Consider the following 15529-nt stretch of genomic DNA (forward strand, 5'->3'; position numbering starts at 1 on the left):
AAAGATCCTTAAGAGATCCGGGTCGTTTTGAGCAGGTAGGATCATATAATCATAGGATCGTAGGATCTAGATCGGAATTTTGACAACCATGGGTACTAGGTAGTGGCAGACCACTTTCAGGTGTGGGCTTTGTTTCAAATTTTATTTTGCTAACGTGAACTTTGATTTAATGTATGTCAACCCTTTTTTCTTTTGGTGATGGATACTTTGTTTTAGTGTATTTTTTAATTTCAACAACTAACTAATTTACAATTTTTTTTTAAATCGTGATCAGAAGGTAAATGTTAGGATTCAAAGTTAAACCCTTTTTTTTTTTGAAGGCGAACCAAATAATCATTCATTCAAATGTAGAGAATCATAATACAAAGCAACCGCCGCAGGCGGTGGAGTATCTTCAATCCAAAATAAATCAGTGATTAAATTCCTAGCATGTTTTGCTAATGTATGAGCTACCATGTTGCCACTTCTCTTCACCCAATTAATGGATAGGACCTGCATTCCTTTAAGAGTGAACTTGATGTCTTCATAGATGTGCCCAAGCAGTGAACTATTCTCTGTAGAAACAGAGAGAGCCCTCATCACATTTAGACAATCTCCTTCAATAATCACCCGAGAAAAGCCAATTTCCTTTGAGAATTCCACAGCTCTTCGACAAGCCAACACCTCAGCCTCCTCACTGCTATTCACGTAAGGACCCTTCACTGACATTCCCGCCATTACCTCCCCTGAAGAGTTTCTGATTATAGCACCAAAACCAGAGCAATGTTGGTCAGAAAATAGAGCAGCGTCAAAATTCAATTTGAACTCCTCTGCTGGTGGAGCACGCCAAGTACAACTTCCAGAACTTTCATTCGAAGGAGTAAGAACCATCTGTGCTTTCCTATATTCATCAAGAAATTCTTCAGCCCTCTTGTTCAGCCAACCCGGTTCCCTTAAATGACCACCATGTATCTCGGCATTCCTTTGGTTCCATATCAGCCACGCCTGCACCAGAAAAATTTCCAGTTCTTCCTTCTGTAATCTGTCCATCAAGGCCTCCAATAAGTCCCTGAAATCATGGCAGCTCGTGGACCATTTCTGAACCTCATCACATTTAGACAATCTCCTTCAATAATCACCCGAGAAAAGCCAATTTCCTTTGAGAATTCCACAGCTCTTCGACAAGCCAACACCTCAGCCTCCTCACTGCTATTCACGTAAGGACCCTTCACTGACATTCCCACCATTACCTCCCCTGAAGAGTTTCTGATTATAGCACCAAAACCAGAGCAATGTTGGTCAGAAAATACAGCAGCGTCAAAATTCAATTTGAACTCCTCTGCTGGTGGAGCACGCCAAGTACAACTTCCAGAACTTTCATTCGAAGGAGTAAGAACCATCTGTGCTTTCCTATATTCATCAAGAAATTCTTCAGCCCTCTTGTTCAGCCAACCCGGTTCCCTTAAATGACCACCATGTATCTCGGCATTCCTTTGGTTCCATATCAGCCACGCCTGCACCAGAAAAATTTCCAGTTCTTCCTTCTGTAATCTGTCCATCAAGGCCTCCAATAAGTCCCTGAAATCATGGCAGCTCGTGGACCATTTCTGAAGTGATGTAATACTCCCAGCCCACACATCTTGCGCAGCTCCACAGTCCCACACGGCATGTAATGCAGTTTCAGCAAATCTTTTACAGCAATGGCACATAACATCTTCTAATATCTTTCGCTTTGCAAGGTTCACTCTAGTTGGCAAAATTTCATGGCAAGCTCTCCACCCAAATACTTTTAATTTATTAGGAATCTTCAAGCCCCACAGAACCTTCCATATCTGCTGTCCCTCTGCACTACTTGAACTCTCTGCCCAAGACTCATTTATCATCACCTTCCTAGCCTTATGATAACCAGACCGAACTGAATATACCCCATTTTTTGTGTGCAACCAAACCACAGAATCCACTCCCCCTCTTCGGCTTAATGGGATATTACAAATTGCGTTAGCATCATTTATATGAAAAGTCTCCATTATAAAATCACGCCTCCAGCAGTGTAAAACCGGGTCAATAAGATCAGCCACCATACCCTCCTCTACTTCTTCAACCACCGGGTGCAGCACCATATTTGAAGGATAATTAGGGATCCATTTATCCTTCCTAATCCGAATCTCATCACCACTACCCACTCTCCAACAACAACCACTCTTCAAAATTGGCACGGCAGCCATTATACTTCTCCATACAAAAGAGCTATTTGGAGAAACAGTTGCATCAAGAAAATGGCATCTAGGGAAATATCGGGCTTTAAAACATTTATAAAGAAGCGAATCCTTCTCATGCATCAATCTCCACCCTTGTTTTCCTAGCATTGCAAGGTTGAATGATCTCAAATCTCTAAATCCCATCCCACCTTCATTTTTTGGTTGAGAAAGAAAAGTCCAACTTTTCCAATGAATCTTCCTTTCATTCCCCACTTGTCCCCACCAAAATTTAGCACAAAGAGCATTCAATTCATCACATAATTTCATAGGCAACTGGAACACACCCATGGTGTAAGTCGGGATAGCTTGAGCAACGGCCTTGATAAGTACTTCTTTTCCGGCTTTTGACAACAAGCATCCTTTCCAACCCTGCAATTTCTTCCAAACCCTATCCTTCAAAAAGGAAAAGGTTTGATACTTCGCCCTTCCCACTAGGGTAGGTAACCCCAAATATGTTTCAAATCGCTCCACCTCCTTCACTTCAAATACAGAAACAATCTCAGCTCTATGATTAGCTTCAATATTGCTGCTAAAAAATACCGAAGATTTCTCCATATTAATACATTGGCCTGATGCATTGGCATATGTTCTCAGAACCTCATTGATTACCTCAACTTCCCTAATAGTAGCTCGGCAAAAAAGAAGAGAGTCATCTGCAAACATTAAATTTGTAACAGATGGTGCCCTTCTGCACACAGAGACCCCTTTAATACGACCTTCCGTTTCAGCCCGAACGAGTAGTGAATTGAACCCTTCTGCACATAATAAAAATAAATATGGCGAAAGAGGATCACCCTGACGGATTCCCCTTGAAGGTGTGATGTTCCCAAAGGGCTTCCCATTAATCATAACAGAGAAAGAGGGAGTAGTCACACAACCCATTACCCAATTGATCCATACCTCTGGGAACCCCAACTTGGCCATAATACCCTTCAAGAATGGCCACTCCACCCTATCGTACGCCTTACTGATATCAAGCTTCAAGGCAAGGAAGCCTTTTTTGCCTTTCTTCCTGGAGTGCATAGTATGTAGTAACTCATATGCCACCAGCACATTATCAGTTATAAGCCTGCCTGGAACAAAAGCACTCTGAGTAGTTGAGATGACACTTGGGAGGATTTGCTTCAACCTGTTTGCCAATACTTTCGAAATAATTATGTAAATGACATTACATAGGCTAATAGGGCGAAAGTCAGACATCATTTCAGGTTGTTTTACTTTAGGGATCAATACAATATTAGTATTGTTAATATCAGGCGCCATAAAACCCAAATGCAAATAATCCATAACAGCAGCAATAACACTATCACCCACAACATGCCAAAATTTTTGGTAGAACAGTGCATTCATACCATCAGGTCCAGGTGCCTTTGTTGGTCCCATTTGGAACACTGCAGTCTTGATTTCATCAGCAGTAAATTCACTGGACAACATCTGTTGCATATCAGGGGTAACTTTGCTCATCACCGTGTCAAGACATTCCTCCATCTGAGAGCATGTACCTGCAGAAAACAAACTATCAAAGTAGTTAGTGGCCACCCCAACAATATCCTCTATCTCCTCCACCCAATTTCCATCCCTATCTTTAATTTCTGAATATGATTTCTCCTCCTTCTCTGTGATGCTTTAGCATGGAAAAATTTAGTATTTTTATCTCCATGCTTTAGCCATGAAACCCTTGATCTCTGAGCCCAATAAATCTCCTGTTTCATCAATAAGTCATCTAAGTTCTTGCTTACTTCCAAAAATTCAGCCCTAGACTCCTCAGTGACCACCCCACTATTTAATACTTCAAGTTTCTTCTGAAGAATTTTTATTTCCTCACCATTAGGCTTTGTTTTGGACAGCCCCCACAACCTCAAATTCTCTCCACAAACCCGGATTCTATCCTTGATACCTTCCAACCCGTGGCCACCATTCACAACACCCTCCCAAGAATTCTTAACTACCTCCTCACATTCCTCCCATAGAAGCCAAGCCTCTTCAAATTTAAACCCAGTCCTTCTCTGTATGCTATTCTTCCTAAAATGGTCTGTTTGTAGGATTAAAGGCAAGTGATCTGAAGCATGAGGGGGTAAATGAGTAACTGAGCTAAGCTGAAATTTATTTTTCCACGCCACTGTTGCAACAGCTCTGTCAAGCTTGAGCTTTGTATTTGCCTCCCCCGGTCTCTTATTATTCCATGTAAATGGATACCCCTTAAACCCAAGATCCTCCAATTGACACCCTTCTAAAGCCTCACGAAATGCATCCATTTGATTCAGCTGTGGTGGACGTTTACTAAGTTTCTCTGTAGAGTGAAGAATGGCATTAAAATCACCAATGCACATCCAAGACTCACCCACAAAGGATTGAATATGATTTAACAATTCCCAAGACTTACTTTTTTGAGTCACCTCCGGCCATCCATAGAAGCATGTCAGCCACCACTCATATTTATCCTCTTCTCTCACTTTAACAAGAATATGGTTGGCTGTATAATTAATTAGCTCTAGATGCACTTCATTCTTCCAAATTAAAGCTAAGCCTCCCCCTGAGTCAGGCTTTTTAACAATGATTTTATTTGGGAAAGGTAAATCACCATATAGCTTGTCAAATCCTTCCTTATCCAGCCGTGTCTCCATAAGGAAACACACATTGGGAGCTTGTTCCCTCACAATTTTGCGAAGGCTTTGACCTGTCCAAGGGTTCCCAAGCCCTTGGCAGTTCCAGCTTAAGAGCCTCATTGTTCCCGGCAAGGGTGACTGCCCACCCTCGCCGATATATCATTAGAATCCTGACCCACTTTCTCCCTCTTCGTTTTCTAAATTTCCTCCTCATCTCTTTGCATGGGAAGGATAGTATTTTGTGTACTAAGTCTCTTCCCAAGCACTGGTACTTCTGCTGCCTTCAACGTACTCCCCAGACCAAAATCCATTCTCACAATTCTAGTCCACGTGGATTTTGGTTTGGAGACTATTGGTCCACCCACATTCCCACCTTGCATGTTACACTTCACATTCAAGTGCCCAGAATTTTCCTCCAACTTTTCAGCAACATCTTCCACAAATTTAGGACCCATCACGTCCTTAGGAATATCAGATATCACACTCTTCTCAACCATATCCCTATTCCCTACTTTATTGTCATACACCTCCACAGGATTGTCACTATTTAAGTTTAAGCTAACCACATCCATATCAGCTATAGACCTGTCTCCCTGAATTTGCTCCATCTCATTAATTACGGGTTTTGGCTGCTGAAAATCCGGGTGTATCCCAATATTCTCGCCGTGTACAGCTGCATCACCATTCATTCCATGTTTTTCGGATCTCCATGCTTGCTGCTTGGGACTGGCCGTTCTGTCTCGAGGAGGAGACCTTTGCTGTCCACCGAATGCTCTCATCCAATCTCCATACTGATACTCCACATCCCCATCACCTTTTTCTGCAGCAAAGTGTCTCGTACAATGGTGAAAATCATGTCCCAGAACTCCACAAAAGTGACAAAACATGGGAAGTCTTTCATACTTAAAGTGCACCCACGTTTTACCCCCATCCGAATCTACAATGAAACCACCACGTCTCAGAGGTTTTGATACAGGCAGTGCCACCCGAACCCTCATAAAATAGCTTGGAGCATCCTGTCTTCTTCGCCGCTCCATGTCCTCGACAACTCCTAATCTGCTTCCCACCTCAGTCGCCACTTGGGGTGATACCATATCAAAAGGTGCCCCCCAAATTTGTATCCACAAGGAAGCACGATCCAACGTCACGTTACTCGCTGTCATTCCTCTCCTCCACTTGGTAAGCATAAGCAATTGATTATCAAAGCTCCATGGCCCACCTTTCAAAACTCGATTTAGATCAAACTCGGACTGAAACTTGAACTGAAAAAGGTTTGATCCAACCTCTAAAATCTGTATTCCTGACTGTATTCCCCATGCTGCACGTAAAGTATTCAACGCTGCCCTCTTATTAAAAGCTTTACAAGTCAGAAACTTCCCAATCAGGCTCAAACTACAGCTTTCAATGTCAGTCAATCTGCCCTCATCCGAAATCGCTATTACTTCTTCCTCCTCAACAGTTAACTTCATATTCTCCAAGCCATCAATCACTTCATCCGCCATAGTATCAGCAAAAGAAGTAGACAAGCGGTAAAAAAAGAAAACTCAAGCCCTTGGATAAACCAAGGGAGGTAGGGCTCGTATAGACGAGAGAGAGGACTCCTAAAGTTAAACCCATTTGAAAAAGACTTGAGAAGAACAAGAATTTTGAGTTTGATAAACTAGAAAGAACATTTGTACAACCAAGAGTCTTGTAACTCAAATGATATTATCTACTCCCATTTATAAGGAAAACCAAGATTCAAATCTTCTCTCTCCTTTTTCATTGTGTAACTATATAAAAAAGAGAAGAAAAGAAAGAACATTTATACTTTTGCAATCTATAGTAACAATAAATTATAGAACTTTAAAATAAGTGACATTGAAAAATATTTTAGAAGAAACTTTCATTAAAAAAAAATACAATTTGTATTGATTGACAAATTAATTTCAAATCTTAAATACCCCATTCAACATAGGAGAGTCAATTTAATGGTAGTCTTTTTAAGGATATATTTTAATATCACAATTAGGTCACTATGATTTTGGAACATTGACAAAATAATTATGAACAAAAACAAAAATAATAATCATTATTCAAAAAACATCACAATCATCATTAATGGATTATTAAAGTATGTTATAATTAATTATTATTATTATTATTATGAGCACTGCCCTAAGGTGGTATCGGACCATTCCTAAAATGGTGTTGCACCAGGTATTCTCATTGGTCAACAGTTTGCTTGGGCAGCACATTATACACGTCTCTCATCTTCAATGGCTCATGGCGAGGACAACCCACGATCATGCCTCCCCGAATAGAATCAAAGTGGACTGAAGAGACTGAATATGACCAATGTGAACTGAATAGGATTGAAGTGGATAGAATAGGACCAATATGGACCGACTGGACCCAATAGGACCAACGTAGACCAAACAGAACCAAATTTGACCGAATAGGACAAAATGCCGATTAGGACGAAGTGGAAAAATAAATGTGGACAGTATTATTAATATTATTATGATTAATATAATTTATTTAATGATGATGAAGATTATGAGTAATAAATTATTTATTTTATTAAATAAGTCTTATTGAGTAATGTTTATGATAATAATTAGTTGATCCAAATTAAAAAAATATATATATTTAAGAAAAAATGTCTGAAGGCTATTTATTTATTTATTTATCCAAGTTGCCTTAATTTGGTTAGTTCTAAGTTCTCAGATATGCCCATTTGTATGTAACATAAAATTATAAATGAAAGAATCTTCCAGAACTCCAGAAGATATCCTTGAAGCATGGAGCGAGCTTACTTTTTCTGGTTGTTTCTTCATCTCACTTCCTATCTCTGCTTCTCCCTTTATTTATGTAGTTTTTCCCCCTCTTGATCTATTTTTCATCCTCCTTCAAGCTCTAACTCACATCATGGAATGATGATTTAACAGTGAAAACAACATTTTTATTGTCCTTCTATATAACCTGGGAAAAAATCTATTACCATAATCTATTACACAATTTCTTTATCACAACTGTAAGTGGCAAATGTCGTGTGCAAACTTGCCCTTTGGTTAATGGCAGATTTCAAAGATTATCCTCCATTTCAAAATTAAAATTTATTGTTTTAAATTTTTAATTAAAGTGTATTTAAAAATATTAAGTATGAATTTTTCTTATTATTATTTTTTCTTTTTTCAATGGGTTATGAAGAGATTTATCATTGCAAGTGTTTGTAGAATATGGCTCGAATTAGGAGTTTGACTCCTTGTTGGATTTGGATAAGAAAGGAATTTTATTCCTTTTGGGTTATTGTTGTTTGAAATTATCAAGCTCTATTAGAAATCTTGTCTACTACTTGGTTTTGAGTTTTATTTGGAATAGGAGTGATTCTCCTTTTGTGTGAAAAGAAGTCTAGTCTTCCTTGGTTTTGGATCTGCTAGCTAACTCAAGTCTCCTATATAAGCATAATGCTATTGCGGCAAATTGAGGAGAATTCTGAGGTGTGAGAAAAAGAGGCTCTTTCTTGGTTTGGTTATTTCATATTTGTGAGTTGCAATTTGATATAGTGAAATTTGTTCATCGTCGTCGCGAATGTAGGCTATTGCTGAATCACGTAAATCTTAGTGTTTTGTGTCTATTTTTTTTGGATTAATTTCCTTCGTTCCTATTAATTGTTTGGAGATCTTTTTCAAGCCTAAAATATTTTCATAATCAATCGTGGTAAGTTTAAGCTTCCTCTATTTTACAACAAATTGGTATTAGAGTCAAGGCTCGTTACTTGGGCATTTGGATTTGTTCTCTTTGGAGATTTTGATGATTAGTTCATTAATTTGATTATTAGAGAGAAAGATGTCAGGTGATTTCTCTACAAAATCTTCGGCAAATTCCTTAGGAAAAGCTTTAGCAGAGTCTTCTGCAAAACCTTTGACCATTAGGACGATGGTTTCTAATGCCAAATTTGAAGTAGAGAAATTTGATGGAATGAATAACTTTGGCATGAGGCAATGCGAAGTTATGGATGTCTTGGTCCAACAAGAGTTGGATATTACTTTGGAAGACAAACCTGAAAGGATGTTAGACAAGGATTGGGAAAAGATTAATAGACAAGCATGCGGCACCATTTGTTTGTGTTTGGCCAAGAATAAAAAGTATTTAGTTATGAGGGAGATAGAGGCTAAAGAGCTTTGGAAGAAATTGGAGGAAAAGTATATAACCAAGAGTGTGGAGAATTGTCTCTACTTGAAGAAAAAGCTCTTTCGTTTCCAATATCATGCAGGTATTTCTATGTCTGAGCACTTGAATGATTATAATAAAATACTTGCTGATTTGTAAAACTTGGAAGTTGGTATTAGCAGTGAGGATAAAGCTCTCTTGTTGTTGAATTCATGCATAATACTTATGATCATCTAATTACTACACTGCTGTATGGAAAAGATGAGATTAAGTTTGATGATGTGTCCAATGCTTTGACTAATAATGAGTATCGTAAGAAAGATAGGCAAGCTCAAAGGGACACAATGACTGAGACTTTGATTGTTAAGGGCGTGTCTAACGATAAGAAACTCGAGAAAGATGAGTGTGCCTATTGTCGCAAAAAGGGGCATTGGAAGAAAGATTGTCCTTTGTTGCAAAACAAAGACAATAAGGATTCTAATGCAAATGTAGCACATGATAGTGATGAGGATTTTGATTTTGGATTGACTAGTTCATCATTTGTTTGCCATTCAAATGAGTGGTTTTTGGATTTAGCTTGCACCTTCCATATGTGTCCGAAGAAGGAATGGTTTTACAACCTAAAAGAGTCGGAACTTGGTTCAGTCAACATGGGTAATGATCAAACCTATGAGATTTTGGGGAAAGGTAAAATCAAGTTGAAATTGCATGATGGAACATTTCTTTTTTCTGAATGAGGTTCGATACATACTTGATTTGAAGAGGAATTTCATTTCAGTTGGTTTGAATCCAAGGGTTTCAAGATTGCTATGGAAAATGGAACTCTTAAAGTACTACATGGTGCTTTGGTAGTGATGATGGCCACATGTCGAAGGAACATGTATTTCCTTAAAGGGAGTACTATTGTAGGTGGAGTAACGATTGGGGAGGTTACTTCAGACACTATTAGACTTTTGGAGCACGCCAATGATAATACTTTGTTTGAGAGTACCAAGAATTGCAAATTTGAAGTTTGTGAGCCTTGTTCTTTGGAGAAGCAAAATAGGGTCAAGTTTGGTACCTTAGTTCATCGTACTAAGGGTATGCTTGACTATGTACATAGTGATGTGTGGGGGCCTACTAAGGTTGCTTCTTTTGGAGGTAGGAATCATGATGTTAATTTTGGTGGTGACATGGTGATTAAGCCTTTGCACAAGTTCAATGTTGCTTCGACATGTTTGGTATTTGCAATTTGAATTAGCCTATAGGGGCTTTGTTAGAGGTGACGAAGAAGTTTCGTTTGTGGTGATATGCACTTGTTTGAAGTTTGTTTTTTGGATTTGGCACCATCTTTGGGTGCATTTGGCGTCTATTGGCGCATTTGGAAGTAGATTTTTGGATAATTTGCACTTTGTTCTCTTGGTTAGGCTCTAATTTGATTTAGCGCTTTGCATTTGTGGTTTGGGAGATGTCTTGTCAATGTGGAGACTTGTTAAAGATTTGTATTTGGTGGATTGTAATTTCGTTTGTGAGGCTTGGCTTGAATAAAATAAAAAAATAATTTATTTTATTCCAATTATTTTCATTCCTTTCTCTCCTCCTGAATGGATTAGTTAGAGTTAGTTTTGATAATATTTGTAATTTGTTGTTTTAAATAAAAATTTTATTTAATCTTTGCATCTGGCATACATACTGCTTATTTTATTCAAGGTACACAATCATTCCAAATAAAAAAAATTTAGGTAGTTCTTTTACACAAAATCTCTAATTTGTTTTTTTTAATATATTAAAAATGATAATAGAGCTCTCATTGCATTATTATAAACACATTAAAACTATTTATCCAATTCTATTATAGATTAAACTCCCACAAAGTTTCCAAGTCCCCACTGGTATCCCAATCAATACCCCCATAGACTGCCTGAGTCTCCCTCAAAAAAAAAAAAAAAAAAAAAAAAAAAACCCTAGTAGAGCTCACTATATAAAGCCCCTGACAACCCCTACATTGAATAAACCTAACTTACTGCAGCCATGTCCCTGTAGCTTTACGTATTGACTCTTTTTATATATAGAAGATATGATTAAGCATAAAAATCAACCTTTTAAATTACAGATATCCTATATGTTTACAAGAACTTAGTCCATGACTCCATGGTCCATAGTCCACTTTCTAGTAGACAATACTTTTGAATGTGTTCACCCCAAATTATTTCTTTAGTACATGAATTGGCAGTGGGGCATTACTTGATTCAGATCTAAGATATTCTACAACAGTCGAAATAAATTTCCCATTTGAAATGACAAACGTTGTCCATTCAAACTATATATGGTGAGGGAAGAAGATCCAAATACAATAATCAAATTTCAAAAAAATAAAACTTCGCTATTACCCAAGAATAAAACTTTATTGATAATAAAAGTACAATGGATTTACAATAGTAAACTCACTGCATTGAAAAGAAAACAAACCAATCAAAAAGAACAAGTATTCAAAAAGAATATTGAATATTACTTTCAACAGCTGCACCTCAAATACCAAAGGCTCGTTTGCATGCGATAAAAGGCTACGTCGAGGACCAAACTGCAACCATGAGCCAAAAATCATATATGTATCAGTCTTAATTTAATCAATGTACAACACAAACTCTCCTCTCTTCCCGTGTGTGTGTGTTAAAATATTTAGACCTCATTTGGTACACTTACTTAAACACATGTTTTCAATTTTTAAACAACACTAGTTGCATACCCGCGCGTTGCGTGTGATAATTTTTTAGGATTGTCTCATTAAATATTTTATTAATACTATAATTTTAGTTATTAACCATTGTTTTTTATTAGTTTTTAAGTTAATAAAAACCTTAAATATACCTTTTTTTTACCTTTACAACACACACACACACACACACACACACATATAGTGAATCTCTACACATACTTTTAAGAAAACTCATATATTCCACTTTTTCGGATGCGTAAAATTATAGACTATTACTCAATAATGATAGTGGCTATATATATATATATATATATATATATATATATATATATATATTAGTGATCTCATTTGTAATGTTTCTTACCATTATCATATATTTACTAACTGATGATTTGCATAACAAATACGATAAATGAGAGGTAGCATTGTTCATTAGATTTTCGAAAATAATAGTGTATGAAATATATATATATATATATATATATATTACACACACACTACTATTTAAGGGGCTGCACCTGTTTGGACCAGATTTTTTTTTGGTTCCAAAATACCCCTATTTTAGGTTTAAGTAGAGATAAAACTAAAATAATTTGTAAAATACTCTTTTAATCTTGCAAAATTGCCTATAAAATAGGACCACTCCCTTTTAGTTTCAAATTCAAACTGACATCATATTTTTTTTCTTTTTTACAATTTCAAACAAAAAAAATTCCTAATTTTAGGATTTTAGAATCCTATGCTATGATAGACTATCACGGTTTTTCATTTTTTTTTTTTTATAAACACACGTTTTAGTATTTCCACCTCCCCTAAAAGTTAGCCTATTAGTATATATTTTTTTTTTTTGAGAAAGACCTATTATATTTTTAGGAAGTGCCTATTAGTATTTAAAAACAATTATCTTCATGATTTTATAATTTTTTTTTCTATGATAGACTACTAACTAGCAGGTTTTTAAAAAAAAAAAAATTAAAAAAAAAAAAAAAAACACACGTTTAGGTCCCCCCACCCCTAAAAGTTAGTCTATTATTTTTTTTTTTTTTTTTTTTGGAACTGTCTATTAGTATTTTGAAGTATAAACAAAAGAAGAGGAAGAAAAACCCACGTTTTGGGTTTTTCTCCTAAAAGTTAGCTTGTTATTTAGAAGCAGTTTTATCCATGACTTTATAATTTTATCTTTAAAGATAACTTCCCCAAGTATCATTTTTCTTTTTCAAAATTGGCATATAATTGCTTACAGAATCCTCATGAACGCTTGGCATTTTTTTTTCCTTCGCATTTTATTTTGTATTTTACAACTATATTCTAACACAATTGATTCTTTATTTTCTATATAGCGATGAGATGGTGAAGTTGAAGTAAATGCAAAGGAATTTAACCAGACAATTCATTGAGAGAATCCTCATATGAACGGTTGGTATTTTTTTCTCCTCATTTCACGTTGTTGAATTATGTTTCGCGTTTTGATCTGATATTTACTAACACAGAAAATTACTATCCTCTGAAGTCTAAACCTTAAAGGCTACGATTCTAAAGAAAAATTTTCACTCGTGGAGAACGGAAGCACCGTTTTCTTCTAGGTCCAACGACAGGTAGCTCCAAAGAAGGTACTTTAGTCTCTCTTCTTTTAAATTCACTCCATATTCATTGCAATTTATCTTACATCTTATGTGAATGCTCTACGCAATGATTCATGTGATAATATATTTATCCTTTTAACTTCGTGTTACTAATTTATTAGCTATCAAATAATAGTCATGCTACATTGTTTCCTAAAAACATAAATCATGATATATTTAATGCTTACATTACAATAGTTGTTTAAATCATATGATGAACACCTACTCATCATGTAATAGCTTGAGTAATATTTCTACAAATTGACTTGGAGGGGTGTCAATTACACTTTCACTTGATCTATTCGTGATTTGAATAAGATTTATTAGTTTGTAATTTTTTTAAAACACACTTTAAGATATAAATTGTATTTAATATATGTTGATATGGAAATATTCATGTTGTTTTAATTTAATTCAAAATGTTAAAGAATGTGTCTTTTTTTTTTTTTTTTCTTGAGAATGTGTCTTAAACACGTAATTGTTGGTATTATTATGTGTTACTTTTATTTTCTTTATTTTTTTTAATTCAATAATAACAACTTTTTGGTTGAAGGATTTGAAGTTTGAACCTTAAATCTTCTCATAATGTAAAGGGAAGTCGTGCCACTAAAGTACAAAACTCTTAACCATATACTAGCCTTTGAGCACGCACTCACGTACGTGCTCAGAGGCTCTTCTAGTTTTTGGGTAAGGATTAATTTAGAGCATTTATTATAATTTGGAATTACTACATTTTCTAATTACAAAAAAACCTAGGGGTGTGATGAGTATGTAATTGGAAAATGTAGTAATCTCAAATTATAATAAATGCTCTAAATTAACGCTTACCCAAAAAATAGAAGAGCCTCTGAGCATGCGTGTGAGCACGTGCTCAGAGACTAGTAATAATAAAGTATTTAAAAAAAACAATAAAAATGGGTTAGTGGGAGAGTGTTCCTATTTTGTAGGTAATATTTTAATGCAAGTTAGACATGTATTTTTACCAAATTATCCTTTAGTTTTATTTCTACTTAAACCTAAAGAAATAAGGGTATTTTAGAACAAAAAAAAAATCTAGTTCAATGACTCCTCAATGCAATCCAAAAAATTTGTGCGTACCTGAACCTGAGAGAGATAAAAGAATTGGGGTTAAACCAAGTATTAAAAAAAAACTTTATTCAACAAACCAAAGTTAGCATGTGTGGCAATTAAAGATAATAGTATAAGTTTGTTAGAGTTTGTGTTTGATTTAAATTGGTCAAAATAAAGATAAAGATTTTTTAGAATTTAACTCTATCATGGACTCTTTAAAATCTTATCACCACTCCATCAACTATTTGAATAAATACTTAATGGAGATCTAACCATGTGATTGGTGGCTCTAGTTTCTCGGATCCATAATGAATTGTAAATGAAAATCAGAATTGAGAGGTTGCTACATACCTAAATAAAAAGACTAAAAAAAATTTAATGCCAAAAACATAGACAATGATGGTAAAAAAAAAAAAAAAAACTTGCTTAAAAAGGAAAAAAAGTGAGAAAGGAGAAGGAAATAGTAATTGAATTAAATGAAAAAAAAAAAGAAGAAAACCTTGGCATGCCACTTCAAATTGGCAAATGCATTCTTTAAAATTAAAAAAAATAAAAAATAAAAAATAAATTGGCAAATGGATATGAACGGATGGAAACTTTCAAGTAATGCAAAAACCTAGTAGCGGTAAAATTTCTTTCATAGTTTCTTGGATTTTTTTTTTTTTAATTTTATTTTATTAAATTGCTTCCTTCACATTTGATGCAGCATGGATGGTAACTATTTTTATTTCAATTCAAATTTTTAAATAAAGTGTAAACAAAGGCTACTAAAAGAGGTAAGGGAAGCCATACTGTTTAACTGTTCATGAATGATTTTGAATACTTCTTTTGTAGCATAAGGCAGTCCTGTCTTTGGATCACGATACCTACAACATGAAATGACAATTCATTAAGAAGTACAGTGGCAAAGTATATAAAGGAACAATTTATTTCAGAATTGCATTAAAAAAAAAAAAAGAGATTTAACATGATATATTAAAAAAATAAAAATAGAACTCAAAGAAAGTCAATCATAAACAAAAGAGAAGAAAGCTAAGAGGAATTTGCAAAATATAGAACCTGAAAATTTGTTGGAATATCTGACAGTAAATGTCTTTAATCTTAAAAAAAAAAAAAAAAGGGGGGGGGGGGGGAGGTAGAAAA

At 35.4% G+C, this 15529-nt stretch overlaps 2 protein-coding genes across 2 annotated transcripts; both read right to left on the minus strand.

The window, feature by feature from the left end:
- Positions 1–333: 333 nt before the first annotated feature.
- Positions 334–1029, minus strand: LOC136068448 (uncharacterized). The gene has a single exon (XM_065775601.1). It carries the CDS (start codon positions 1027–1029, stop codon positions 334–336), a length of 696 nt encoding a protein of 231 aa, XP_065631673.1.
- A 4011-nt stretch (positions 1030–5040) lies between these two features.
- On the minus strand, positions 5041–6345 carry LOC112019922 (uncharacterized). Its single transcript, XM_024052466.2, has one exon. It carries the CDS (start codon positions 6343–6345, stop codon positions 5041–5043), a length of 1305 nt encoding a protein of 434 aa, XP_023908234.2.
- Positions 6346–15529: the final 9184 nt, after the last annotated feature.

The sequence above is a fragment of the Quercus suber genome, unplaced genomic scaffold (assembly GCF_002906115.3).
Source record: "Quercus suber isolate HL8 unplaced genomic scaffold, Cork oak 2.0 scaffold_115, whole genome shotgun sequence".
In the NCBI taxonomy this organism is placed as follows: domain Eukaryota; kingdom Viridiplantae; phylum Streptophyta; class Magnoliopsida; order Fagales; family Fagaceae; genus Quercus; species Quercus suber.